Genomic DNA, 26,706 nt, shown 5'->3' with positions numbered 1-26,706 from the left:
GAATCCTACTTGGTCATGGTTTATGACCTTTTTGATGAGTCGTTGAATTCTGTTTGTTAGGATTTTATTGAGAATCTTTGCATCTGTGTTCATCAGGGATATCAGCCTGTAATTCTCTTTCCTTTTGGTATCTCTGTCTGCTTTTGTACCTAGGTGATATTTGCTTCGTAGAACCTGTTTGGAACTGTTTCTGATACTTAAATTTCCTGGAAAAGTTTAAAATGGACTGGGAGTATGTCCTCTTTAAAGACTTGGAAGAATTCACTAGTGAATCCATCTGGGCCACGACTTTTGTGATTGGAAAGACTTTTTATTACTGTTTCCATTTCCTTGATGGTGATAGTTCTGTTCAGGTATTCCAGGTCTTCTTGGTTCAGCCTTGGAAGGCTATAAGAATCCATGAATTTATCCATTTCCTAGAGGTTTTCTTGTTTCATGGCATAACGTTTCTCAAAGTAATCTCTGAAGATTCTTTGAATTTCTGTAGTTTCTATTGTGTTGTCCCCCTTTTCATTTCTAATTCAGTTTATTAGGATTTTCTCTCTCCCTTTCTTTGTGAGTCTTGCTAGAGGTTTATTGACCTTGTGTATTTTCTCAAAGAACCAGCTCTTGGTTTCATTGATCTTTCAGATTGTTTTTTTTTTTTTTTTGGTTTCCATCTCATTAATTTCTGCTCTGAGTTTTATTATTTCCTTCCTCCTGTCCAGGTTGGGCTCCTTTTATTGATCCTTCTCTAAGGTCTTGAGCTGTGAGTTTAGGTTATTGATGTGGACTTGCTCTTCCTTCCTGAGGAATGCTTGCTGAGCTATAAACTTTCCTCTTAACACAGCTTTTTCACTGTCCCATAAGTTTTGGTAACTCATGTCCTCATTTTCGTTCATTTCCAGTAATCTTTTGATTTCCTCTTTTATTTCCTTTCTAAGCCAATTGTTATTCATTAGTGAGGTATTTAATTTCAAGATACTTGATCTGATTTTCTGTTTGTGTGTTTTATTTGCTTCTATTTTCAGTGCCATCATCTTATTATTGTTATGGGGTTTTGTCCCATTTTTCTGCCAAAGTTTGGTGTATTTGGGGGGCTTGTCTTGTCTTGAAGTAGCCCATTTAGTTGTTCTTGTAACCATGGTTTTGAGACTGTGAAGTCCCTGAGCTATTGTTTGTCTGTGAAACTGTGTTGTTCCTTATGATATGAATGAGAGTCTATCTGGATAAAGTATTTTTGGTGAGGCATTTATTTCATTGAGTTTTTTCACTATATTCCACCACTGTTTTCGGGCCTTGAGGGTTTCATTAGACAAGTCTGCTGTGAATCTTAAGGATGCTCCTTTATAGGCAATTCCTTTCTTTGATCTTGCTGATTTCAGAATTTTGTCTCTGTCTAAGGTTTTCATCATTTTGATCAGGATGTGTCTTGGGGCATTTTTATTTGGGTTTCTTCTAGCTGGTACACTTCGGGCCTCCTGAATGTGGTCACATGTCTTCTTCAGCTCTGGGAATGTCGTAGCAATGATGTCTTTGACAGTTTCTTCTTCATTAGGGTTTTCTTCTTGTTCCTTTGGGACTCCAATAATTTGTATGTTATTCCTCTTGGCTTCATCCCTATCTTCTCTTGACATCTGTTCTCTGATTGTGAGTCTTTTTTCCATTTTCTGCTCTTTTCTGGAGAGTCTCTGCACTTGATCTTCGAGCTCACTGATTCTGTCCTCAGCAGCTGTTATTCTGTTGCTGAGGCCTTGCTCAGTTTTTCAATTCACCTACCAGGTTTTTCAGATCTCTCATTTCCGTTTGTAATTTTGTTTGCATTTTTCCCATATCTATTTTCAAATCCTCTTGTATTCTATTGGTGGTGCCTTCTTTTAGCTCCCTATACATCCTCAGTAACTCCATTCTAAATTCCTTGTCAGAGAGGTTGTCTAGCACTTTATTACTTTTGGGGTCATCTCGGTTAGTCTCTTTACTAAGTAAGCTTAGTGGGCTTCTGCATTGCTTTACCATTGTGACCTCTGTGGTTTAGACCTTCACGCTCACTGGTACTATTGTGTTTTTGGTGTAATATTAATTGAGCTGTGGGAATGACTTATTGGTTTAATGTGTTTCTGTTGATTAAGATGTCCTAGAGGACAAAGGGCATTTCCCACAGGCCATCTGCGTTCCCGTTTCCCTTGCAGGTCTAGGTTAGAAACCGGCTTTGCTTGAGTCTTCTCAGTCCCATGGCCTGGGAAGGCCCCCTGCACCAGGCTGTACCTGGATTGGAAGGGAGGACAAAGGGTGTTTCCCTTGGGCTGCCTGCATTCCCATTTCCTGTCCCTCGCAGCTCTCTGAAATTCTGTTTTGTAAGAGAATGGATCTAGGATGGAAATTGGGTCCGTGACTGTGTGCCCAAGAGAATACTTCCAGTATTTGCTCTGCCTTTGGTGTTGTTCTCAAGGGGCCCATAAACAGGATGCAACAAGTGAGTAAACATTACCTAGTGTCTGGGCATCAAGGGACTTTAAATTGTCATAATAACATATAATTTGCCCTTGATTATTCATTCAACTTTTGGTTTCTTTCTTTGCTCACTTGAGTGGATGTTACCTCCTTCCTCTGTGATTTGCCAAAAGTCCCACAGTGCTCACTCCTCCATCTTTTCAGAAGATGCAATGTCATAGCAGCTCATTGGGTTCCTTCATTTGCATACCTCATGACTTCAACTTTCTGCTGGGCTCTAGAAAGTCATGATTTTGCAGATTTTCTGACTTCCTCTCATTTGGGACCTGAGATAAATGTTTTCCTTGCATTTTCTTTTATGCTACACAAGAATAAAATATAGCTTTACATTTTGGGGGTAGGTGCAGGAACTTTTCCATTTGTGCTGAGGTCACCAGGGCTATATGCTATGGTACGTGGGAGACCACATCATTGCAGGGGTGGCATCTCAGGTCAGCTGGGCCTACCAAATATGTTCTTTAACCCACTGAGCTAACTCACTCGCCCAGAGTAAATCAGCTTTGTACCAATCAGAAATTTCTCTGTGGGTCGAAGAGTCCGAGATGGTGCATGCAGACCGAGGAGGTGCTCTGTGTGGGCATTGAGCTGCCCCACTTAGTATATGTCTCTCCTTGCAGATCACAACCAGAAACGAAGACAGTGTGTCTTAGTACGAGTGGGAGGGGATGTCACTTTGGGTCATTCTTCAACAGCTCCCTTGTGCTTTCTGCCAGGTGGTTGACCAGATTGACACCCTGACCTCCGACCTACAGCTGGAGGATGAGATGACCGACAGCTCCAAAACAGACACCCTGAACAGTAGCTCGAGTGGCACCACAGCATCCAGCATAGAGAAGCTCAAACTGCAGGCCAACGCGCCTCTCATCAAAGCGCCGGCCCATCCCTCTGCTATCCTCACAGTCCTGAGAAAGCCCAACCCACCGCCGCCGCCACCCAGGTTGACCCCAGTGAAGTGTGAAGACCCCCAAAGGGGGGTCCCGCCCACCAATCCCCTAAAGACCAACGGCACCCTTCTGCGCAATGGAGGCTTACCAGGACCTCCCAGCAAAATTCCGAATGGAGACCTCTGCTGCCAGGCCAGCAAAAACTCGGACAAGGCTCCAGGGCCACCTCTGATGCATAGACCGGAAAAAGACAGGTGTCCACAGGCGGGGCCGCGGGAGCGCGTGCGCTTCAGTGAGAAAGTGCAGTACCACGGCTATTGCCCCGACTGTGACCCCCGATTTCACATCCAAAGCAGGGAGGTGCACTTCCACAGTGAACCTGGCCACAGCCTGGGCAAGCCTCCACCCCCAGGCCCTCCCCTCCCGCCGCCACCCCATCTCCCTCCTTTCCCGCTAGAAAATGGGGGGCTGGGCATAAGCCACAGCACCAGCTTCCCCCCAATCAGACTTGCAACTGTGCCTCCTTCCACTGCACCAAAACCACAGAAGACCATCTTGAGGAAGTCCACTACCACAACAGTGTGACGTCTGCCATTGTCAAAAGCAAACTTTTTGTTGTTTTCTTTTCCTTTCTATATTATAAACGTAAAATTATAAGTAATGAGCACTTTCTGCACAAGCAATAAAAAGCCCAAATATATAAATCCTGCGTTCAGCAAAGTGGCATAAAAATTACTTGGTAAGTATGCAGTATGTTGTTTATATCTGGGTAGAAGTTATTTAAAATTGGTACCACTGAAAACCACAAAATAATGAAAAAGATACATATTTATATTTATATATGTGCAAATTAAAGAACTGATCCGTGATAAACTGTGACCTATAGATTTCAAATATTTTTATTAGTTATCAGAGATGGATGTGATATGTTTTATTCATCCCAAACGAATCTATATATTAATAACACTTCCTATGCTTAGCTTTGAAAAATGGTTTTTGGAATAAGAAATTTTAATACCAATTATTTTTTTTCTGGAGCTGCTTTTTTACTACTTTTTTATTATTAAATGTGGAGAATACAGAAAAGTTTATATTTAATGCTAAACAGCTGTTTTGTGTTCTGCCTTATATGCAATGAAAGATGTTGGTCTATGGAACGTTCTATCATTTGTCAATAAACGATTGTAAAAAATGACAAAACCAAAAGTACCTCAAAATCCAGCTGAAGCAGAGTCCTTTGATCCCATCTTCACATTATCAGAAAAGGATGCAATTCAGGAACAGTTGGGAGACCATAGTGAGTGCAGTGACCCAAGTATTCTAAGTAAAATACCTGATTTAGATCAGAGAACTTCACACACATTGTTATTTCCTACTTCCATTTTGATACATTGAGGACCATCCATTGCAAGCCCGGGACACTTCCAACCCCCTGAGAACCTTCTTACACTCCACTTTCCTCCAGGACACACATAAACTATTACCTCCAAGAGTGAATGTTCCTGCCCTTGTAGAGCAAAAGCCCTCTGCTTCCTAAAAGGAACCCATATTCACAGGATAATCATGAGGCGAAATAGAGATGCATCTGGAACAGAATGTTTTAGCATTAACTTTGAGTTGATTCTCCTGAGAATTAAAACATACCAGGGTTCTCTACATTTTTTTCAGAAGACATAATATCTGTGCCTCTAAACATTGATTGAAAGGTCTTTAGGATAAATTTCCAGCCTCAGTCACTTTCTAGCAGATATAATCTGGGAAGGGTTGGATGGTCTGCCCTGAAGCTATAAAAAAGGTTTTTCTCCCTCCAGTCATGATATAATGTTACAAGCATGGCTGGATAATGGGTCCCTCAAGGGACTAGAATAGAGGGAGTAATCTTGAATGGATATTTGTTTGTTGTAAAGCTGCATAAAGAGTACTTAAAATATATCTGGTGTTTGATGTCAAAACTAATTATGACAGCTATAGGCAGTTTGCCTTCAATCATAATTCTCTGTAGTCTTTTTCAGAACATATTATGGTGCCTTGGAATGCTCTTTTAAGCTACATCTTTTAAAAAGATGACTATATTATAGGCAGAATATCAAAGAAAATGAACTTTATTTCAAAGACTTTTTTCACATGTGGTTATATCACAGCATTCAATGGAACTGAGTTGTGTGTTTACACAAAAAATGTATGTATGTATGCATGCATGTGTATATATAAACTTATAAAATATGAAAAGCAATTCATATAATAGAATATTTTCTTGGAACCCTATAATTATAGTGTCATAGTGTCAATGAAATTTTCATAATCAGCCTACATTGTTTTTGAAACTTATATTCTCAGAATAGACACTCATATTTCATTAAATCAACATAAAATGTATTTTTTCCACTTCCTGATGATCTCAGATTTGTTTTCCTTAAATCTTTATGAGCAGATTTTTTTTCACCATCCACTGGAGCAATTTTATTCCTACATAGAGGATACCATGGAGCTAGCAGTGGGTCCTTTTGAAAATGATGTTCCTGCAGAAAGTAAACCATAATACTTTATATTACAATGTCCATTAATAGATAAAGGTAGAACACATAGTTCAAAAACTGTAGTATTTGAGATAGGAAGGTTTTTTTTCATGTTTGTTTAAGACAACAATTGTCCTGCTTCTTTAGTGGTAAGTTATCATACTGCTAAAATACAAATATTAAAAACTTACCAGTGTTCTCTTCCACTTACAAATATAAGTTATCAAAAACACAAATCATTTTAGGTCATGCTTAAACTAAATATAGGATGTCTTCTCAAAAGTATTTTCAAAGAGATTTGCCAAGAAATTTCTCACTCTCCCGATTTTGTATTATTGTATTCCTACTTCCCCCTCATTAGTTTAATAATGATCTAGAAAAAGTGCTGTCTGCTATTTACTGAAGCTGTTTAATTTATCTAAAAATATCTTCTGTTTGAATTATTCCTGCATCTGATTTGCAAATGGATAAAAAGAATGAATGTATTACTTAGCTTTCTTTGGACAGATCAGTAGTTGCTTTTAGCATGACCAAAAGTTCCAGCTATTCACAGTCTCTGAAACTATGTAAGACCAGGTTCTAGTTAGAGCTATTTTGGAGACTCCATACAGAAAAGCCTGAGTAGTTTCACAAGTAATAGCACTGGAAATCAAATTATGAATCACTGAATTGACTGAATGGTTTTCCCCATGGGATAAATGTAATATCAGAATATAAAGTCTTGGATTTGTCCTGGATTGGGTTTCTTTCTCCCAGTTATCTACTGTTAGTATATTTTGCTGTGATACACTTTCACACTTGTAGCAGAAGATTACATTATATGTCCTTACATAAAATATTGGTGATTTCCATGTAAGGGAAGGATTTCTATTGAATATGTGATTTAACAGTTTATGAGCAATGAAATTCCGTAAGTTTTTATATATGTTTTTATATAGCACATACACTTAAATTGGGTTAATTGCACAGGATCTGATGATGACTGGATACCACAGAAAAATCATGTGAAGTTGTATGTTACTATAGCAATGAATTGGAATTTTTTGAGTAAAGATTTGGGGTTTTAGGAGTGTTCTTGTTACCTGATTCTGAGACTATGAAAGCTGTGACACAGCCACTGAGTAACTCATCAGAGCTGGACATAAAACTCCAGGCCCCATGTCTTTGGAGCAACAACCCTATTATGCTTCATTTCCCTGGCTGCACTAGGATTTTATTCTGGTCCTTTCGGAAAAGTCTGAAGTAGGAAATAAAGTGGCTTTGCAAATAAACCTGTCTTTAAAAGGTAATTAAGTAGGTTATAGAATTGTGTGGAGGCCAATGAAAAACAAATAGGAAATACTGCTGATTGTGTATGCTTCTAGACTTATCAAATGTTTTGGTAAATTCGTATTATCAACTGCTCCCTGTTACTTTCCATCTCTTAGAGTTGCTTTGAGTCACATGCAGATGTCTAAATAGTCACCAATATCCTGAGTTCCAACTACCTATGTTCTTGGTTTCAGCATTTTGTCAAAATTGACCTCTAATCCCCCACACTCTTTTCCCACAACATCACCATTTAATTGTTTTTCATGCCTCCAAGGTTTGCCCATATTTTCTGTATTCGAGGGGTTATTTTGACTCTTAGAAGGGGTTACCTAATGTTGTTTTGACATTCTTAATGTGTGTGATCTTTGCATAATATAAAGGGATTTCAGGCAATTTAGCTTCTGTCTGAAATGAATGAGCTGCTGAATTATGCAAACCTCATTTTCTCATGTATTATTCCAGCAACTTCACTTTTCACTTTTTTTTCCCCATTCTAAGATCAAAGGCTGTCTGCTATTTCTATATGGGGAGGGGGACTCCCTAAGAAGCTCTGACTTCATAGTAATATTGCCATTTGACACTAAGTATGCCACTTCCATTACTGGTGTTTAATATGTGAATTTCATCTATTCAACAATGACCCTGGGAGCAAAAATCATAATAGATTCAGTCTGTGAAACCACTGAAAACCTGGGCCCTAGAGCTCTCTCCAAAAAAAGTGTTTTAATCGATTTCATTTTAGGCCTCAGGCATCATTCAGCAATACACGCTGTCTGGCTGTTCAGTCCTATCTACCGTCTCATCATGTGTCCTTGTCCCAGACCACCCCCCTCAACTGAAGAGGTGACACTGGGAACTCTATTTTTCTGCCTTAATTTCAACCCTTTAGATTCATTTGGAAAGTAGTTTTCCTGCCCAAAAATCAGTGGGATAAAATTGACATTTAGTAAAATGATGAATGAGTTTTAAGATAACTATTAGCCACCATGCTTCAATTATGAGCATGCTGACCAATGTAGCAGTTTGTAGTTCAACAATTTGGAAAATCCCTGTGCCAAATTTCTAAATAAAAAAAGATTTTTGTAAACTCAGTTACTATATAAGAATGATGGCTTTTAGATTAACAAGTTTATTTCAAGGAACATTTATTCAAAACCATTAAAGAAATTTTTAATTTCTGTAACAGAAATTTCTACTACAGATTTTAGGTCATTGATATTAATTATGACACATCTTTGCAATAATAATTTAGAGGGCAGGGCAGTATATGAGGATAACGGTATCAATTTGAAACCATAAGTGTGTCTCAGACCTCAGTTTTTCCAGCCCATATTTTTCTGATCAAAGAACTAAGCCAGATCTGGGACATGTTTTTTTTTTTAATTCAAATTAATAATGCCCTACTTACTCCTCCTAGAGTTCATGAGTTACTATTGCCTTCCCTCCATCCCACTGTGTGTAAAGGCAACTGACTTCATAGTAATGTACAGTTGACATATGACATGACAGGTACATATTGTAATGACTTAATACTTATACACCTGTTAAAGAATCCTCACTCTCCATATCATTAACATGCATCTAATACCGGTTAAGGCAACATTATACATAAGCCTTCTGCAACTTTCAAATATACAATTATCATTGCTCTTAAATATAGTCATCATACTGTATACAATACTGTAGCACTGTCATCCCGTTGTTCATTGATTTGCTTGAGCGGGCACCAGTAATGTCTCCATTGTGAGGCTTGTTGTTGCTATTTTTGACATCCAGTACGCCACGGGTAGCTTGCCAGACTCTGCTGTGTAGGTGGGATACTCTAGGTAGCTTGCCGGGCTCTCCGAGAGGGACGGAGAAATCGAACCCAAGTTGGCCCCGTGCAAGGCAAATGCTCAACCTGCTGGGCTATCGCTCCAGGCTATTCTTGTAATTTCTGTTTCATAATGGCTTTGTATCTTTCTACCACTCCCCACCTAACTTTCTCCACCTTTTGTAGCTACCAGCCTGTTATCTATATCTATGAGCTTGTTTGTTTGAAGAGCCTACTTATATATGGGATTGTGTGATATATTTCTTTCTCTGTCTTATGTCTTACATGTTTTTTCACTTAGCATAATGCCTAAATGGATATCTGTATGGTCACAAAAGACAAACATTTCAATTTGTTATGGCTGGGTAATAGTTCATTGTGTATGCCTGCCCCATTTTGAACATGGAGATGTAAAGCTACATAGCTTTTGAGTTAGCTCCCAGATAAATACCCAAAAGGAAAATTCTGTCATCATTTACTAGTCTGTTTTAAAATTCTTGAGATGTTGCCATATCTGTGTTTGTTGTGGTTATCCTAACACCATCCCACCAATAGTGCACAAGGATTTTTTTTCCAAATGCTTGTTATTAATGGACATTGTAGCAGTTGTGATTTGTGTTGTGGATTAAATTATATTTTTCTAATGACTGGTTATGGTAAACATTTGTTTTTGCATGTATTGACCTTATGAATATCATTTTTAAAAAAGTATTTAGATCCTCTGCCCATGTCCTTTTATTTCTTGGGGGTGAGGGACTGTTACCCACTACCCCAACCAAAAACAGATGTGCCCAGATGTTACTCCTGGCTCCATGCTTGGTACTTAGCCACATATAAGACAAAGACAACTACCATGAAGTGTCTCCAGCCTCTCTACCCACATTTAGTTATATGTAGTCTTTATTTTGTATAGTAGCACTGTAGCAATGTCGTCCGGTACTCATTGATTTGCTTGAGCGGGCACCAGTAATGTCTCCATTGTGAGACTAGTTGTTACTGTTTTTGGCATATCGAATACACCATGGGTAGCTTGCCAGGCTATGCCATGCAGGTGGGATACTCTCAGTAGCTTGCTGGGCTCTCCGAGAGGGTTAGAGAAATCGAACCCAGATCGGCCATGTGCAAGGCAAATGCCCTACCTGTTGTGATATGGCTCCATTCCGTTTTGTATAGTAACCCTTTATAATACATAATTTGAAATACAATTTACCATTCAATCGGTTACCTTATTTTGTTTATGATTGTCTTTGCTGTATAAAATCATTTTAATTTGGTATTATTTCCTTGTTTTAATTTTGTATTTTTGTTTTTGTTACTTTGGGGCTGGAGCGGTAGCATAGCGGTAGGGCGTTCGCCTTGCACACAGCCAACCCGGGTTTGATTCCTCCGCCCCTCTCGGAGAGCCCGGCAAGCTACAGAGAGTATCTTGCCCACATGGCATAGCCTGACAAGCTACCCGAGGTGTATTCAATATGCCAAAAACAGTAGCAACAAGTCTCAAAATGGAGACGTTACTGGTGCCTGCTTGAGCAAATCTATGAGCAATGGGATGACAATGATACAGTGATACAGTTTTTGTTGCTTTTACTTTTGGTGTCAAACTGAAAACTTAATTACTAAGACCACTGTCAAGATGTTTCCCATCTAGATTCTTTGTTTGCTTGTTTAGTTTTGAACTATACCTGGTGGTACTCTTAACTCTGTGCTCAGGGATCACTCCTGATGGAATTCAGGGACCATATGGAGTGCTGGGGATCAAACGCAGGTTGGCAATATGCAAGGCAAGCACCTTGCCCTCTGTACTAACTCCTTGAACCCCTTTTTTAAAATTACTGGTATGATTTTAGATTATACATTTTTAATTAATCTTGAGTTAACTTTTTTGCTTGTGGCTATTCATCTTTTCAGTGTAATACTTGACATGACTGTCATTTTCCCCTTTGTATGTTCCTGTATCCTTGAACATTAAATTATTTGGAGATATATATATATGTATATGCATATACATATATATATCATGTTTTTTTCCTTAACTTTACTCTCACTGATCTTCATGTTTGTTTTTAGCATAGCATCATACTTTTAAATTATGATAGCTTTGTGATATAGTTTAAAAATTAAGAAGTGATATGCCTCAAGCCTTGTTCTTTTTTCTTAAAATTTCTTTGGCTATGTGTGGTCTTTTAGGGCTCTTTACAAATGTTATAGTTGTTCTATTTCTGTGAAAAATAACATTGACATTTTAATATTAATTACACTATAGCTATATATTGTTTTCACTAGTATAAACATCTAAACAGTAGCAGTACTTCCAGTTTATGGGCATGGAACATTATTCTCTTTGTATCTTTTACAATGTACTTAATTAATGTCCTCTAATTTTTTAAATTTAAGACATTTGTTATTGAAGTAACATTGTATTATAATATATAGAAACTTCAGGTGAGTAGGACATTAAAAATGCTGGTTTTCAGACTTGCAAACCTAGATTTCACATGCCTGTTCTTCATTATAAACAAGTCAGTTCTTTCACTTACAGTCTAGGTACAGTTTCGATTCCCCACCTAGATTCTGGAACAGGTGAGTCTGAGTGGGAGCATCAGCCCTTTAAGAAATTTAAACTGTTTCTCAGATCTCTGTTGTCTGGCGGATGCTGAGGATCTCTAGTGATTTTCAAAGCTACATTTTCCAGGTCAGATATTAAGAGTCAGGTGCTTAACTAGACATTCAGTTCCTCTGCACTGGGAAAAGCTTGGTGCTTTCAGTTTTCTCTCTTTTCCAGTTGGGAGTCACAGCTCCCAGATATTTGTTTTGGGGAGACTGGGCCCCAGCCTCTTTGTTTTGGGAAGACTGGGCCCCAGCCTCTTCTGCCCACTTCACAGTTGCTGGGTGCACCCCTGAGATAAGGCGAGTCCAGCATATACTAGTTGCCATTGGAACGTATGTTTCTTTTACATTCCAATTTATTATTGGCTACACTGTAGTTGGTTGAGGGAGTTGCACGGAGTCCAGACCAGTCATTGCTTTTACCTTATTTATTTGCGGAGTTCAACTCTGTTCCAACTCATGTCTCTCCTTTGGTCGAAGAGATAGGGATGTTCATTTTCTTGTGTTATTTTCTCAATTCCCTAACAAGATATTTACCACCCAAATCCCTAACATTTTACTGTTTCTGTAGTTGATATCACCTCCCAAAGCATTGTTTAAAAGCCCTAAACATAGTCAATTAATGGCTGTAAATCTGTTTTAGGAATCAAAACACCACATATACACAAAGCATTGTTGTCAATTAGTGATACTCCTTGCTGAATCACCTATGTTCCTTCCCTATAAATCTCTTGGATTGATTTGTATCTTACAAGGTTGATAGAAATGCTATTTTATTTGTCACCATTATAAAGTAATTATTTTACATAGATTTTTTGTAGGGATTTTTAACCAGTTATACTAATGATGTTCTCAGAAACTTTCTGTGAATAGGTTCCAAATGCTTTAATTAAATTTTGTGAGTTAGAAACAAAAATAAATATGCTAGAAATCCTAGGTGACTAGTTTGACTACAGAGGGCAATTTTTTAAAATGCTTTGACATGTGTAACTTAGTTTGTATTTATGATAATACTTGATAGCATATGAATAAATTTAGACTATAATTTGTTAAATTAATTAAAGTCTAATACTATTAGTCTTTCTGAGTCTTCCAAAAGTGTTCAAATAAAAGTTTAAATCAACAACTTTTTTGTTTTTTAAAAAAGAGAACATCTCTGTGCATGGATAAAGACCTCATTTCTGATTGATTGTTCACTGTGTTAACTCATTTTTCTTTGTTTTGAACACATATTTCACTTGATGTACCCTTCAAAAGGACTAAGCATTAATAAATTTAATCACGGTGATTAAAGTCTTAAGTAAAAACAAATACATACTGCAAACAGCCCAAAATTATCATTGGGAGCTATTATTATTTACAAACTTAAGCCACTCTTTTGAACAGTAGCAGAATATTTGGGTTTGCTCTACTTTTAAAAGCATCACTGGTGAATCCAGTAACAACTGTGTTGTGTGTCATATGAAATGCGGTCCTGGCAGCCTGTTTTTGAACGTACTTCTTTTTTGAGTAGAATTATTATGTAGTCTGAGTATTAAAAATAATTCCTCCATAACAGACATAGAAAGATTGCACTCATCTGTGGAATATAAAATAACAGAGTAGGAAACTACCACCCAAGAAGAATAGTATATAATACCAGGAGGTTGGCTCCATGGCCTGAAAGCTGGCCTCACATGCTAGGGGAAAGGCAGCCCGGATAGAGAAGGGAACACCAAGTAAAATGTGGTTGGAGATCCCTCGCGGGAAGGGAGATGTGTGCTGAAAGTACACTAGAGTCTGAACACGGTGGCCACTCAATACCCCTATTGCAAACCACAACACCCAAAAGGAGAGAGAGAACAAAGTGGAATACCCTGCCACAGAGGCGGGGTGGGGTGGGGGGGAACGGGATTGGAGGGGGGCAGGGATAATGGGTTCATTGGTGGTGGAGAAGGGACACTGATGGAGGGATGGGTTCTCAAACATTGTATGAGGGAAACACAAGCACAAAAGTGGGTAAAATTGTAACTGTACCCTCGTAGTGATTCACTAAATAAATAAAAAATAAATAAATAAATAAATAAATAAATAAATAAATAAATAAATAAATAAATAAATAAATAGAAAAAATGATTCCTCCAGGTGTCTTCCCTGTAAATCTTCTAATCATCAAATATCCAATTTTCAGTGTTTTAAACGTTAGCATCTCCATCTTCTCCTTTCATCCATATAGTTTGAATGTTTGGGGCAAGTCTTATTAATTTTATTTTATTAAATGTCATCCCCAGGGACATTCTCTCCATTGGATTTCTCCCCACAACTCTGAATTTACAATTTCCACTTACCCAGTCTCTCTCCCTTTTGCCTGAATATTTTCTCCAGCTGGCAAGTATCCAACAGAGAAATGATGCTTTTATAATTTCATCTTAACCCAGGGGATTTGAAATCTCTGATACCCTGGTGTTCGTTCATAATCCATTCCTATAAATTCTTAATCTAGTTTGGAAGTTCTAATAATACCCCTTCAGAGAATTACTTTTCAGTCCCCCAATCAAGAAACAGAGCCAACACCAAAAAAATATGCCCCATCTGACTGGAAATAATACAGTCAGTAGGGTACTTGTTTTGCCTGCTTTGGACCTGGATTCAACCCCTAGAATCCCATATGGTCCTCGAAGCCCACCAGGAGTGATTTCTGAGTGCAGATTCAGGAGTAATCTCTGAACACCGCCTGGTGTGGCTCACAAACAAACAAACTGCCCCAGAAAAAGTGAAAATTTTCACCTGATGTGCCTTATCATTTGTGATTGTTCTTCCTTCTTAAAATCATATCTCTGGAACTTCTCTCAGGTGAGAACTTCTGGCTGGCATGTGTAAGACCCCAGTTTGATGTCTTTCATTGGGGGGAAATGTCTTCTATCTGTTTTGGCTTTGTAAACCATGTGTTACAGATTTTTGCCACTTTCTTTTCTTTCTCTTTAAAAAAAAATATTGAATAACTGTGAGACAGTTACAAGCCTTCATATTTGGGTTATAATCACACAATGATCAAACACCCATCCCTCCACCAGTGCACATTCCCCCCCACCAATATCCCTGGTATATCCACCCCTTTTCCACCCTCCCCCTAATTCCATGGCAGACAATATTCCCAATACTCTCTCTCCACTTTGGGGCATTATGGCTTGCAATACAGACACTGAGAGGTCATCATGCTGAAAGTATATAATGGACCGAATGTGATTTTTGCCATTTTCCAAAACATAACCAAACAACTAGAGCAGTAAAATGGATATAACGATGGTAAACATATTTAAAAGAAACAGCATAAAATTTACAGAAAAAATATAGCCAACCAACAAATAAATACAAATCTAAGTGCTATGTCTTAACTTTTATGTGAAGACCGTCATGTATCATATCTGCTTTCACATCCAAAACTATGATGATATATTAGGGTGCAAGAACATTTAAATTAATTCTTTCCCCTTATAGCTAAAATGCATAACCTTGTAGTTAGAATCCAAATATATGTCATGCTGTCTCATGTGTACAGAACTGTTATTTTTTCCTGCTTGACAAAAATATATTCCTCTTAACTTAAAACAAATGGTTCTTAGTAAAAGACAGCTTGCTATTGATTGGTGTGTGAGAATGAGAATCTTGGCAGAGAAATAGAAATAAGAAAACTTTTAGCTAATATAAAGGTCTGTCACATATGCAAAAGCACTTGGCCAAAAGAAGGAAAGTAAAAAGAAAATTAAAGAACTAAGCAATTTAAATTTTGCACTTAAAGCTTGACACAAACCAAGGGAATGAAAAGAAGGCTATGGATATATGTTATTTTGTGGAGATTTAGTTTTACTACACATTGTTTAGGCTATATTAGAATGTGACACCTTTTTTTTATTTTTAACTTCTTTTTCTTTTTTTAAAAATTTGAGAATATTCTGTACTTTGATAAGCTGGAGGATTCGCTCCTTCTTCCAGGGATATGTGTTACTTTTAAAGTATTTCTGAGACAGACCTGTCTCTAAATATTTCCAGAAGGATTAAGTTTAGTTGGTTTATATTTAGACTCTTGATTACATTCACTTAAGAACCTTCTCAGTCTAAATTTTGTTCAGTCACTGTTAAGTTGATAAGACAGGAATGCATACTCCTTATGTACAAGGACCAAGTAATTATTTTATTCAAAGATAAAATAATCAACGCTATTTGCAACTGGAATTGTACAGCTGCCATAGACCCTCACCTTCCCTAAAGTTGCCTCCTCTGGAGGAAGATTACACAGATTATGAGTTTCTTTCTACTGAGAACACTGTAGTTATTTTCCCTTGGTTTTCGTTGGCATTTACAATAAGCTAATTCTGCTAGCTTAGCAAACCAAGTCTCTTGCTTTTTTTGCAATATTTTTCTTTTTTTTTCTTTTTGGATCACACCACTGATGAACAGGGGTTATGCACTGATGGTGCTCTGGGGACGTATGGGATGCTGGGAATCAAACCTCGGTTGCTCATGTGCAAGGCAAACGCCCCACCCGCTGAACTATTGCCCTGATCCATAACCTGTTGTTTTATTGGCTATAAAGCATCCATCATGTGAACCGAGGATCGACTTTGTTGTCTACCCTTCTGTTGTCTTTGCCCAATAAAATTGGCAAAGATATAAAAGTTATTGAAATACATATATAATATATATATAAGATATAAAAGTTATGAAATACATATATAATATATATAAAATATATCTGCAGATTGAATTAATAGAATGAATAAGCAGGTTGGAAAGTGCTGTTTTCTTGTGCATGTTTTTCTATTGTTTTTATTCAGTGTATTGCTCATATTATAATGGTTAGGGAGATTGAAGTGAGCTTTGGAAAGACTAATTTTATGTTTTGGTAGTTACAAAATGTGACATTTACTTTGTTTACAGTTCTAAGGAATTGTTCTCATACATTTCTTATTCTGTTGAATGGGGGACATTCTTTTAACTTGTAGGTGATGTGCTGATGACTGACAACCTGAATTATCCAAAGAACGGGGGGATGAACTTGTTTTGGCAGTGTGTGTGGCACTTCAGGTTGATAGGAAGCTTTCCTGTTATTAGTTAGATACTGATAATGCACCTGGGCTTATCTGGTCACACACAAAATTGTGATAAGCAATGCCAGAATTAAAGCATGAAAGCTAATGTAAGTACACACGTTATAACACTTGTTGGGAATTTAGGAAAACAGCATTTAAAAGAAGCCAACGTGGCAAAGCAACACCAGTGTCCATGGTGGAGAATAATAAATGACCTTCATGGACCCTGAGCTGACAGCTCTGTAAAAAGCCAAAATTTTCTTTAAAGTGGACCTTGAAAATGGATCTGGATTGGGATGTTGGAGGAAGAGTTTTTATGAGTGTGAGAAAACTGACTTCCTTTCCTTGATATTATTTATTTTCATTCCTGGTCTTAAGATGTGTAACAAATCTAAAGGAGTCTAGAGCTCTTAGAAATAAGAGTTGCTATTTGTACCAAAGAGAACCTGATTTTATTTTCCAGCAAAATTTTATTCCAGTATTGAATAAATTTGAAAATCAATGTTCTAAAATGTCTTTGTGTTTCATTGTAGAAACATGCAGCCCCACAGTTAGGAATATTTTAGCTCACCGGAGCCCATTCCCTTGCATTCTTATTCAGTGTGGACCCAGTTCTGTCTGACCAGGTGAATCCTCCAAACATTTACATCTGGACTCCTGAGTGATGTCTGTTAAATAAGAATCTCTTTCTGGTGGGCCCAGACATCTCTCCGCTTTTCTTTTACCCGGATGATTTCAGAGATCACAGGGCTTGAGTACTATACAGGTTATGACACATCTATCTGATAGTTGTTGTTTCATTCTAATTGCAATAGCTTAAAAGTGGCATCTATGGAGTCTAGTTATGCCTTTCTTTTCTTATTAGAGTGAGACAAAAATTTCTTAGAAATGTATATTTGAAAATATGTATGTGGGATGTTACAATCTTTTTTAATTTTATATAGAATTTTCAAAGTATTTCCTGAGCTTGAGATCCACTTAAATTTAAAGTGGGGTATATATAGGTTTAATTTAGTGTCTTCCCACTCAGAATTTTAGTGATTCACTTGCTCAGCATCTATTTCAAAAAGGGAAAAGTAAAAGTGGATACAAAATTATGACAAAGAAACAAAAGTTGAAATCGTGTGCATTTTTAAGGCTATTGCTTAAATATTGGTAATATAATTATGTAGCAATAATTATAAACTGTGAATATGAAATGTTACTCTGAGGACCGGAGAGAGGGTAGAGAAAAATTCTTGTACAGAGCAGACCAGGATTCAATTCTGCACTATTTGTGGTCCCCTGAGCCTCACTAGATCCTTGACCATAAAGCCAGGAGTAAGCCCTGAACTCCACTATCAAAAGAAGATAGTCACTATAGCAACAATTCACTATTACCAGCCTTTATTAATATTTGCTCATGTTGCTTAAGCTAGACTATCAGACTAAACTGATACTAAGCTATCAGGTACTGATACTAAATTATGAGGTAATACCATATATCTTTTTTAGAGTTTTGTTTTATTGTTTGGTTTTGGAGCCACACTTATTACTCAAGACTTACTCCTGCCTCTGTGCTCAAAGATCATGGTGCCCTGGTGACAGAGATCAAACCCAGGTCAGCCACGTACAAGATAGAAGGCAAGTGTCTTGCCTGCTGCATTCTCTCTCTGTTTCAATCATATGTTCTTCATAGATACAGTTACATTTCTACATTTTTTTGTTTTGGTGGTGGAAGAGTGTGGGTTATACTCAGTGGTGTCATATATTTTATACCTTACCCCACCTCAAGAAAAAAAATGTATCACAACCCCTCTCAAGAAAAAAAAATCATAAATCTCAATTCCCTTTCAAAATTTTTTACTTTTTATGTCTTTTACAAATGTCTGTTTTGGGGACCAAGTACAGCTCAGTCTATCTAGTTATGCCCTATAACTAAACAACATTCTCATATCCTGTCATATATTAGACTAAAGATGTAGAAATATGATTTTAATATTTGGAAAAATAATTTTCTTCATAATGTTTTAAAAATTATATTTGTATGATATTTATTTTTCATCAAGGCTAACTTTTCAAAAGCAGTAGCTTTAACAAACTTCCATTTTTCATTTCTGCCCCATTGTTTATGGTACTTAAGTTACTTTTTTGACATTTAAGACATAAATTCATAAGAAATGTTGCTAACCTTATTCCAATGGAAGTATTCAAATATTGAAGAGGGAATCATTTGTAAATAAATTAGTGCTGTGTTTTCTGATTTATAATTGCTATTATAAATATTGATATTCAATACCCTTAAAGTGGAACCTGCCGTAGTATGATACAGATGAAAAATGGTTCTAAAGTATCTCATCCTAAACATTATTAAGTATCCCAGCAGATAATTTGCATGTGTCTTTTTTTTTATTATGTCCTCTTTAAGAGTTAAGTGTTTAGGTACAGAGGAATATACTCTTATTAAGATTGGCATTGAAATGACTCCAGTCTTAGAATGATACCCCTAAAGAAAAAAATAAAAGAACATATTTTTTGTCATGAAATTAGACTGAGAATAAATTGTATTTTATGGTCTTCTTATTCAGCTAGCTATTTGAAGGGTTTCTTTGCTGTAATTCAGAATCAAGCTAGATGCAGTAAGACTCTGAGAGATTCCTTTGGCTCTTGCTGATCATGCTATCTCCTTACCTCATGGTGGGATGCCGGGTAGCCTTGTTTCATGAGTCTGTCAGATTCCAAAGCTTGGGCTTTGGGAATGTAGGGGACGTAGTACTTACTCTCTGGACTTGGGTCCTATGTTTTGTCTATGGGCTGAGGACCTTTGTGTACTCTGCAAGATTGTGGTTGTGAAGGCCCCATCAGGGTGATAGGTTCCTGCTCTACAAATAAGAGACTTTGTAAAGTTTTCCAACAGTCACATCATGTCACTCTATGTGGTCTTTGAAAAAAAGATTGAGATTTTTGGAAATCTCTCTCTCCCTCTCTGTTTCTCTGTCTCTCTCATCTCTCTCTCTCCTCTCCTCTCCTCTCTCCTCTCTCTCTCTCTCGTTTTTTGGGTCACACCTAGAGATTCTAAGGTGGGGAATCACTCCTGGCTCTGCACTAAGGAATTACTCCTGGCAGTAGTTGGGGACTTTATGAGATGCCTGGGATCGAACCTGGTCAGTGGCATGCAAGACCAATGCCCTACCCACTGTACTATCGCTCTGTCCCCAGGAACCTCTTCTTATTGAGCGATTGAGTGCTATGAAAGAAAGGCAGTTGTTAAGAAAGAAAAACTATCAATTATTGAGCTACCATTAAGCTCAATGTCGGTGACTTTATTGAATCTTTAGAACAATTCTTGTCAAAGAGTGTTTGCAAAAGATGAAATAAATGGGAGGTTTTATTTCAGACTGTTGGAATAAGGACCAAAACTATTATAATAATAGAGAACAACTGAAATGAACTCCTCTAAAACAAAAGGCAAGAGGGTTTAAGCCCTAATATCTCAGAACAAACTACAGACTCTGTCTTGGAGAGGTTTCATTATTTGCCCTGAATCCCTATTAAGGTGGTAGCATTGTATCTGATCAGTATTCTGCTCAGCTCCCAATCCTATGGACTTTCAGATACTTTGGAGTTTTATGAAAATCCGAGGCAGAAACAGCAATATAAGACTTCTATCTTTGGGTTGGGGGATGATAAATGTATCCAAAGCCACACAAGAAGACAGTTCTAAGAATATTCTTAAATATCCCTTATTCCTTTAGGGACAGTTTTTTCAAGTCTTGAAAGAAGTTTTTGTTCATTTGAAAATGATCGCATGCCACATGATCCATATTTTTCAACAGTTTGAATATTTTATTGACTTAAAAACAGATGCAACTTTTGGAAAACAGAATCTTCTAATCCGCCTGATTGTGTTCTTCATTTCTAATCAAGGTTATTACAAACTAAAAAGGACTCTCTTAAGATAGTTGTAAAAGAGCGTTTATAAAAATTAGCATTTTTCCCCTCTGAGAATCATTTTTTGAGTAAGGTATCATTTTTTATAAGGGGTTAAAGAAAAGTTAAAGGAACAGTATTTATTAATAATAGTGCTTTAGATTTTAATATTAAGAGGTAGGTATGGAAAAGTTTTCAGGTGCTCTGAAGGATATGAGCACTTCTGCTGCCTCTGAGAACTAGCTGTGGCATCGGTGGAATCATCCACAGGTGATTCAAATATTTGTATGGACCATTGTCCCATGTCCCAGGCAGACTGAAGTCTTCCCCATTGGTTTGTATGCAAAACTTTCAGTCAGATGTTTTAGTCTTGACTATTATTGATCTCAGTTGATTTTTGCTGGGGAAAGGTGAGATGAACCAGGAGGAGTACTTGGGGCTACTCCTAGCTCTGTGGTCAGGTATCATTCCCAAGGGTGATCAGAAAACTAGGTGGTATTGATGGCTGTCTGCCTATGTAGCAAGCCTTCCACTCATTGAGTTATCTCTCCGCTCCATCTCAGCTTTTAAGTCAGGTGTGTGGAATTTTTTTTTCTGCCAAGGGCCATCAGATATTTACAACATAATTCTGGAGCCATACAATAGAGCCTAAGAGCTGGGCCAGATCTACAGTTTTGCTGCCTTAAATTGTTGAAGGCTAGACTTTGCCCACTCTGGTTTTAAGTAGATTAGTGATCACTTTCTTTTGATCAAAAGGAGATAGCAATAATAAGTAAACCCTGTTGGTGTATATTTCACAATCGTGATCAAAAAATCCCATTAGTCACTGATTTCTCGGGCGGGCTCAGTAACCTCTCATTTTGTCCTTTCCCTGAGATCTTAGAAGCCTATCAACCCTCCCAATGATGTTGCACTGGGGGCTCTTTCAGGGTCAGAGGAATGAGATCCAGCATGTTACTGGATTTAGTATATGAATACACCATGGGAAGCTTGCAAGGCTGTCCCATGTGGGCAGGAAACTCTCAGAAGATTGCAAGTTTCTCCCAGAGGAAGAAGTAGGCTGCAAGATATTGCTCCTGAGAGCTTGCTTTTAAGTCTCTCTCTGGATGTTGGCTGTCGATGGGATTGCACACACCTGGGTTCCTCTGCTGGTACCTTCATGCATGGGGTCTGTCTGAACATGTGGAGAGGGTCCTCGAGCATGGCTGTAGCTAGGTTCCGGTGGTCTACGGCTGCTGGGAGCTCTGCTCGGCAGAGAGTCTCTTGCCCGCATGCCTGGCTGTCTTCCCTGGGGCCCCAGAGGGATGGGCTCCAGCTTCCCTCCCACCCTGAGGTGTATAGTTTGCAAGAAATTATTTCCATAGACTACTTTGCATAAGGTTGTGTTAAAGCATCTTTAGTTAAATATGTTGATGTTCTGGTAAATTCAGCTGGGAAAAGCTAAAATGCTGTTCTCATTGTAGAGGAAATGAAATGGAAAGTGGAAAGGGAGCTTGTGACTTTTAGTATAAGAATTCATTACCAAGTACTGTAAACATAAAAGAAAGATTACCGTGGGGTATATTTAGCATGTCTACTTCAAAACTAGAATTAAACTATATGTGCAACTTCATATATTTTAAGAGTCTGGAAAAATAGCAAAATTGGAGGAGTAATGGCATTTTCAAACACATTTAGTTTAAGTTAGAATTAAGTTATAATAGTGTCCTCTGGCCAAGCCATTGTTAACTAATCATCTGAAAATAATGCTAGTACTAAAAGTAAGATTTGCAGGTTATCATTGTCTGTAAAATATCTTCTGACTTTAGCTTTAGTTTGTGGCAGTCCTCTAGAAGTTCTTGCAATCACAGCTGATTTTATATGTACTATTTTTTTCTGGAAAAATTTATGTTGCACTAAATATGTATTGGCTCAAAAATTTCATCTTTTGATATTACTACAATGTTTTCAACTCAGGACAATGGCCAGATTTAAGCAGCTTTGGTTTCTGTGGGTGATGGTTGATGAATTGTAGAGACGATGAGACTTTTTTGGAAACATGACAGAATTTGATACTTATTAACCCATCTGCCTCCCAGTTCTAGGCTGTTGTGTCCTGTCCTAAAAGTCTTAATCATTGTCACTGTTACTGTCATCCCATTGTTCGTTGACATCAGTAATGTCTTTATTTCTCCCAGTCCTAAGATTGTAGCAGCCTCTTCTTACTCATCTTTCCCAATGATTAGAGGCTCTTTCAGGGTCAGGGGAATGAGACCTATCATTACTGTTTTTGGCATATTGAATATGCCATGGGTAGCTTCTCAGACTCTGCCCGTATGGCTGGAATACTCTTGGTAGCTTGTTGGGCTCTCTGAGAGGTGTATGTGTGTGTGTGTGTGTGTGTGTGTGTGTGTGTATATATGTGTGTGTGTGTGTGTGTGTATACATATATTACTCTCTATGATATGTTGCCTACTGTCTGAACTCCATCAAATGTGGTAGTTATGGAAAATGGGTAGGAATAGTGAGAGATTTTGTTAGCTACAAGGACCTAGTATTATCGTAACACTAGAAGGCATAGAAATATATATTCTAGAATTTAAAGATTATTTGGATTATGTGATCCATTAAGTGTAAACAGCAGATCCCAGAATTCTTGTTAAGTGTATGGTTGTTTAATAGCTGCTCTACAATTTTATTACTAAAGTAGAAAATATGTCACTAGTAGACATGTTGGAAGACCATAATAACAGTGATTTGGGGGCCACTCCCATGGCTTCTGCAGAACGTGAAGGTAAACCAAATTCATTTTCATTCCTAGTTGGTGATTAAATAACGTGTCCAAAACTCAGTTGTGGTCAAAACAGGTTGATACATAACACTGTTGGTATTTTTACAACAGATAACCACAGAGATTGGTGAGCCAGTGTCTTTTAGAAGATTTTCTTGAACTTGGGTAAACTTACCTACAATGATCTCTCCCATGTGATACTGCCTACACACATTAAAACGCTCCCACAATCTGCCTGAAATAGAATCTGTAGTTGAATGTTGCAGTGTATATCTAAAATTTCTTTGGGAAATTTATCTGGTTACACTGACTGATTTGACTGACATTGCCTTCACAATCACATACATTTCATCATCATAAATAAATTAAAATTATTCCAAGAGAAAAAATATTTAAAATGCAGTTATTTTATATGTATGTCAGATTGCGGCAAGATAATGTAATGGTTTGCTTTTAAAGCACATGATTAAACTTATTATCTTGCTTTTGCAAAGGTTCTTTTTTGATACATCTATTTGAGGTTTGGAGAAGATCTCAAAATTATTGTTAACTACTGAGCATCTCCTAGACTTTAACACTTGCCTATGTTTCCTCTGGGGGAAAAATTCTCCTAAGAAGGAAATTTAGGTTGATTCTGTGTTTTGACTATTGTGAATAATGCTGTTGTAAAAATAGGAATAAAACCATTTGTTCAAATGAGTGATTCCATAACCTTCAGATAAATGCCTGGATCTATAGAGTCTTTATTTTGATTTGTTTAATAGAATTTCCATAAAATTCTCTATAAATGCCACCAATTTATGTGTAATCACAAAATAAATAAGTGATTGGCGGTGACAGTGTCTGCATGATCTCTCTTGCTGCCACCTACATTCAGTGACCATGAGCCTCTTACCCCACCCCAGCCTGTAGCTGCTACCAACAGACGCATGAAGGAGGGAACAGGTCCACCAGGCTGATGGATGATCAGTTACCATTTATTCCTTCCTCCCCACGCTCCTGTTCCAGTCTCACTAAGCACCCCATTCCAGTCTCACATTGTCCCTCATTCCTGTCTCCTCCTGTCCCAATGCTAGTCTCTCTGCCCTCTGTCTCACAACCTTGGTCTCCTGCCAGCCTCCAAGCACTGGGGGGTAGCAACTACATGTAAGTCTGGTAGCACAATCAAACATATGAAAGCCTTTCCTTCTGAGGGACAAATATCTGCAACCAGGAGATCCACTTAAGGGTGAAATACCTTCTAGGGGTGTGTTTCTCCTTTCCTTAGTCCAACAACCACTTAAACATTCATCCTAATTCAGCTTCTTAATACTAGTCATATACTAGTCATTTTGTATGGGACACAGTAAGAGATACATTAATCTTGTAGGGTGAGTCTCCTGGGGACATCTCACTGCAGATCGCAGACTACATTGCTCAGGCCAGATTAGTCTTTCATAACCCTAGCAGGGTCCTAATTCAGTTGTTACTGTCTGGATCGTGGCAGAATTTGTCCATGACCATGCTCTTAACTTATAGATAAATATTATGGCTCTTGTTCTGGCCCGTTTAAATGCCAGGATTGCTCATAGCTTGCCCTGGGTCGATCCAGTCCTTCATCAGACCCTGCTTTGGAGGTGCTAGGAACTAAGGGCAACTGAGGCTTAATTTGAGAAAACAGATGCTCAGGAGTGAATATTATTCAGAGTCAATTAACTCCCAAGTTTCAAAAGCATGGCATTAACTGTCTTCCTGTGTCTATACAAAAAGGACATTGCTCTGAAGTAAACTATGTCAAAACCTATGTCAAAACCTAAGGGAAGGAGAAAAGCAATATTTCACTTACAAATACAAAATCAGAGTCCTTTAAAAGGTCTCACCTTACAAGTCAACAGAATGTTATTTGAGGATAAATCTGATTGACCAATTGGGGAAGCAGTACACAGAGAAGAAGTTAAAGATAAACCCAGAAATGGGAGTGCCTCAGGAGCACTGTGATGGGTGTAATCCAACAAACCTAAGCTCCCTTCAGCCAGGGAGAAAGGACAAACCAATGCTATGCTACAAATTTACATGTCCATCACAGTGTTTGAGTTTTTATTTTCTTTACTCTCTCACCATTATTTGTTGTATCAATTATATGATTATAAGCTATTCTTGAAGATGTCAGTGCTAACTCATTGTGCATTTGACTTTCAACCTAACAACAAACAATATTTACCTAACAACAAACAATGTTAACCAGCTTTTTTGTGTCTGGGGCCCATCAGTACAGAAACTTTGGAGAAATATCTGTTTATTTTGATGACATATATTTGATTTGGGGGCCACACCCAGCTGTGCTTAGGGCTTACTCCTCAAAATAAAGACCATATGTGGTGCAGAGATTGAACCAGGATTGACCATGTGAAGGGAAGAGGTTACTCTCTATCCTATCTCTCCAGCCCTCTTTGTATATTTTTAATATCAACTCATTGTCAGATGTGTAATGTGCAAATGTTTTGTTACCTCTCAAGTAGTCTACAAGGTCCAGGAGCCCTCCTGATGATTCTTTGTTAACCAGACTGGCAAGAGTCTGGGATATGGTGCCACTTGGACTCTGCAGTGCTGGTCACATGCATGGCAGGAGTCTTACCCGCTATACTCTTGCTACTCTCTGCTACTGGAGTTGAGTTTCTAAATACCTCTCTGGTGTTGCAGTCCTAAAATACATCACCTTTATTTTCTTGTATGTATTTCATTGATTTGAAGTTTTATGTACAAGTCTTTAAGAAATTTGAGTTAATTTTTGTGTGGTTTTGCCCACTTATTTGCATCTATTTACCCCCAATAGATTAAAACTTAGAACAACAATCATCAAACTCTTTAATTTGATAGTGCTCAAATATTCATTGAAAGAAGTTGAATAAGTCAGTAGTATAAAGCATCTAGCAGTCAGATGGCAATAGTTTTAAGATACACATTTAATATGACAAATATTTAACTTCTAGGAACTACTGGGAGCTATACAAAAGTTCTAGCAGAAGATATTTATTGCTGATGTAAGCTGGATTTGGCCCGTGTAGTCCTAGAGATGTATCTCTCTTGTATTGTTAAAACATAGCTACCAAGTCAGAAACTACAGAACAGTAATTCTGTGTTGGGTGCAATTCCTGTAGCACTTGGAAGATATTCCATGATATGAGGTTGAGCCTTCATCATCCCTATTCTAAGTCTACCAGTTGGATAGCTTATACTTCTCATGACCTTGAATGAGACAATGCCAAGGCAGTTCTTCGAAGAACTCCCCTATGTGAGTAGGTGAGTAACAGGTGTTCTCCTTCCATAATTCTTCACCTAGAATGCCCTGTGCTATGAC

The 26,706-nt window shown here is 37.8% G+C and overlaps 1 protein-coding gene across 2 annotated transcripts in view; it reads left to right on the top strand.

Moving 5' to 3' along the window:
- The window catches only part of PRR16 (proline rich 16), a 331,236-nt gene that overhangs the window by 208,957 nt on the left and 95,573 nt on the right, over window positions 1–26,706 (top strand). For both annotated transcript variants that reach the window (XM_004609806.2, XM_055143264.1), the window contains one exon: window positions 3,204–4,113. In XM_004609806.2, the coding sequence (XP_004609863.1) occupies window positions 3,204–3,959 (756 nt within the window). In that variant the 3' untranslated portion in view covers window positions 3,960–4,113. The remainder of the gene's footprint in view (window positions 1–3,203; window positions 4,114–26,706) is intronic.

Source organism: Sorex araneus, chromosome 6 (assembly GCF_027595985.1).
Source record: "Sorex araneus isolate mSorAra2 chromosome 6, mSorAra2.pri, whole genome shotgun sequence".
Lineage (NCBI taxonomy): Eukaryota > Metazoa > Chordata > Mammalia > Eulipotyphla > Soricidae > Sorex > Sorex araneus.
Note: the sequence above shows the minus strand (reverse complement) of the source record. Positions and strands in the feature narration are given on the sequence as shown.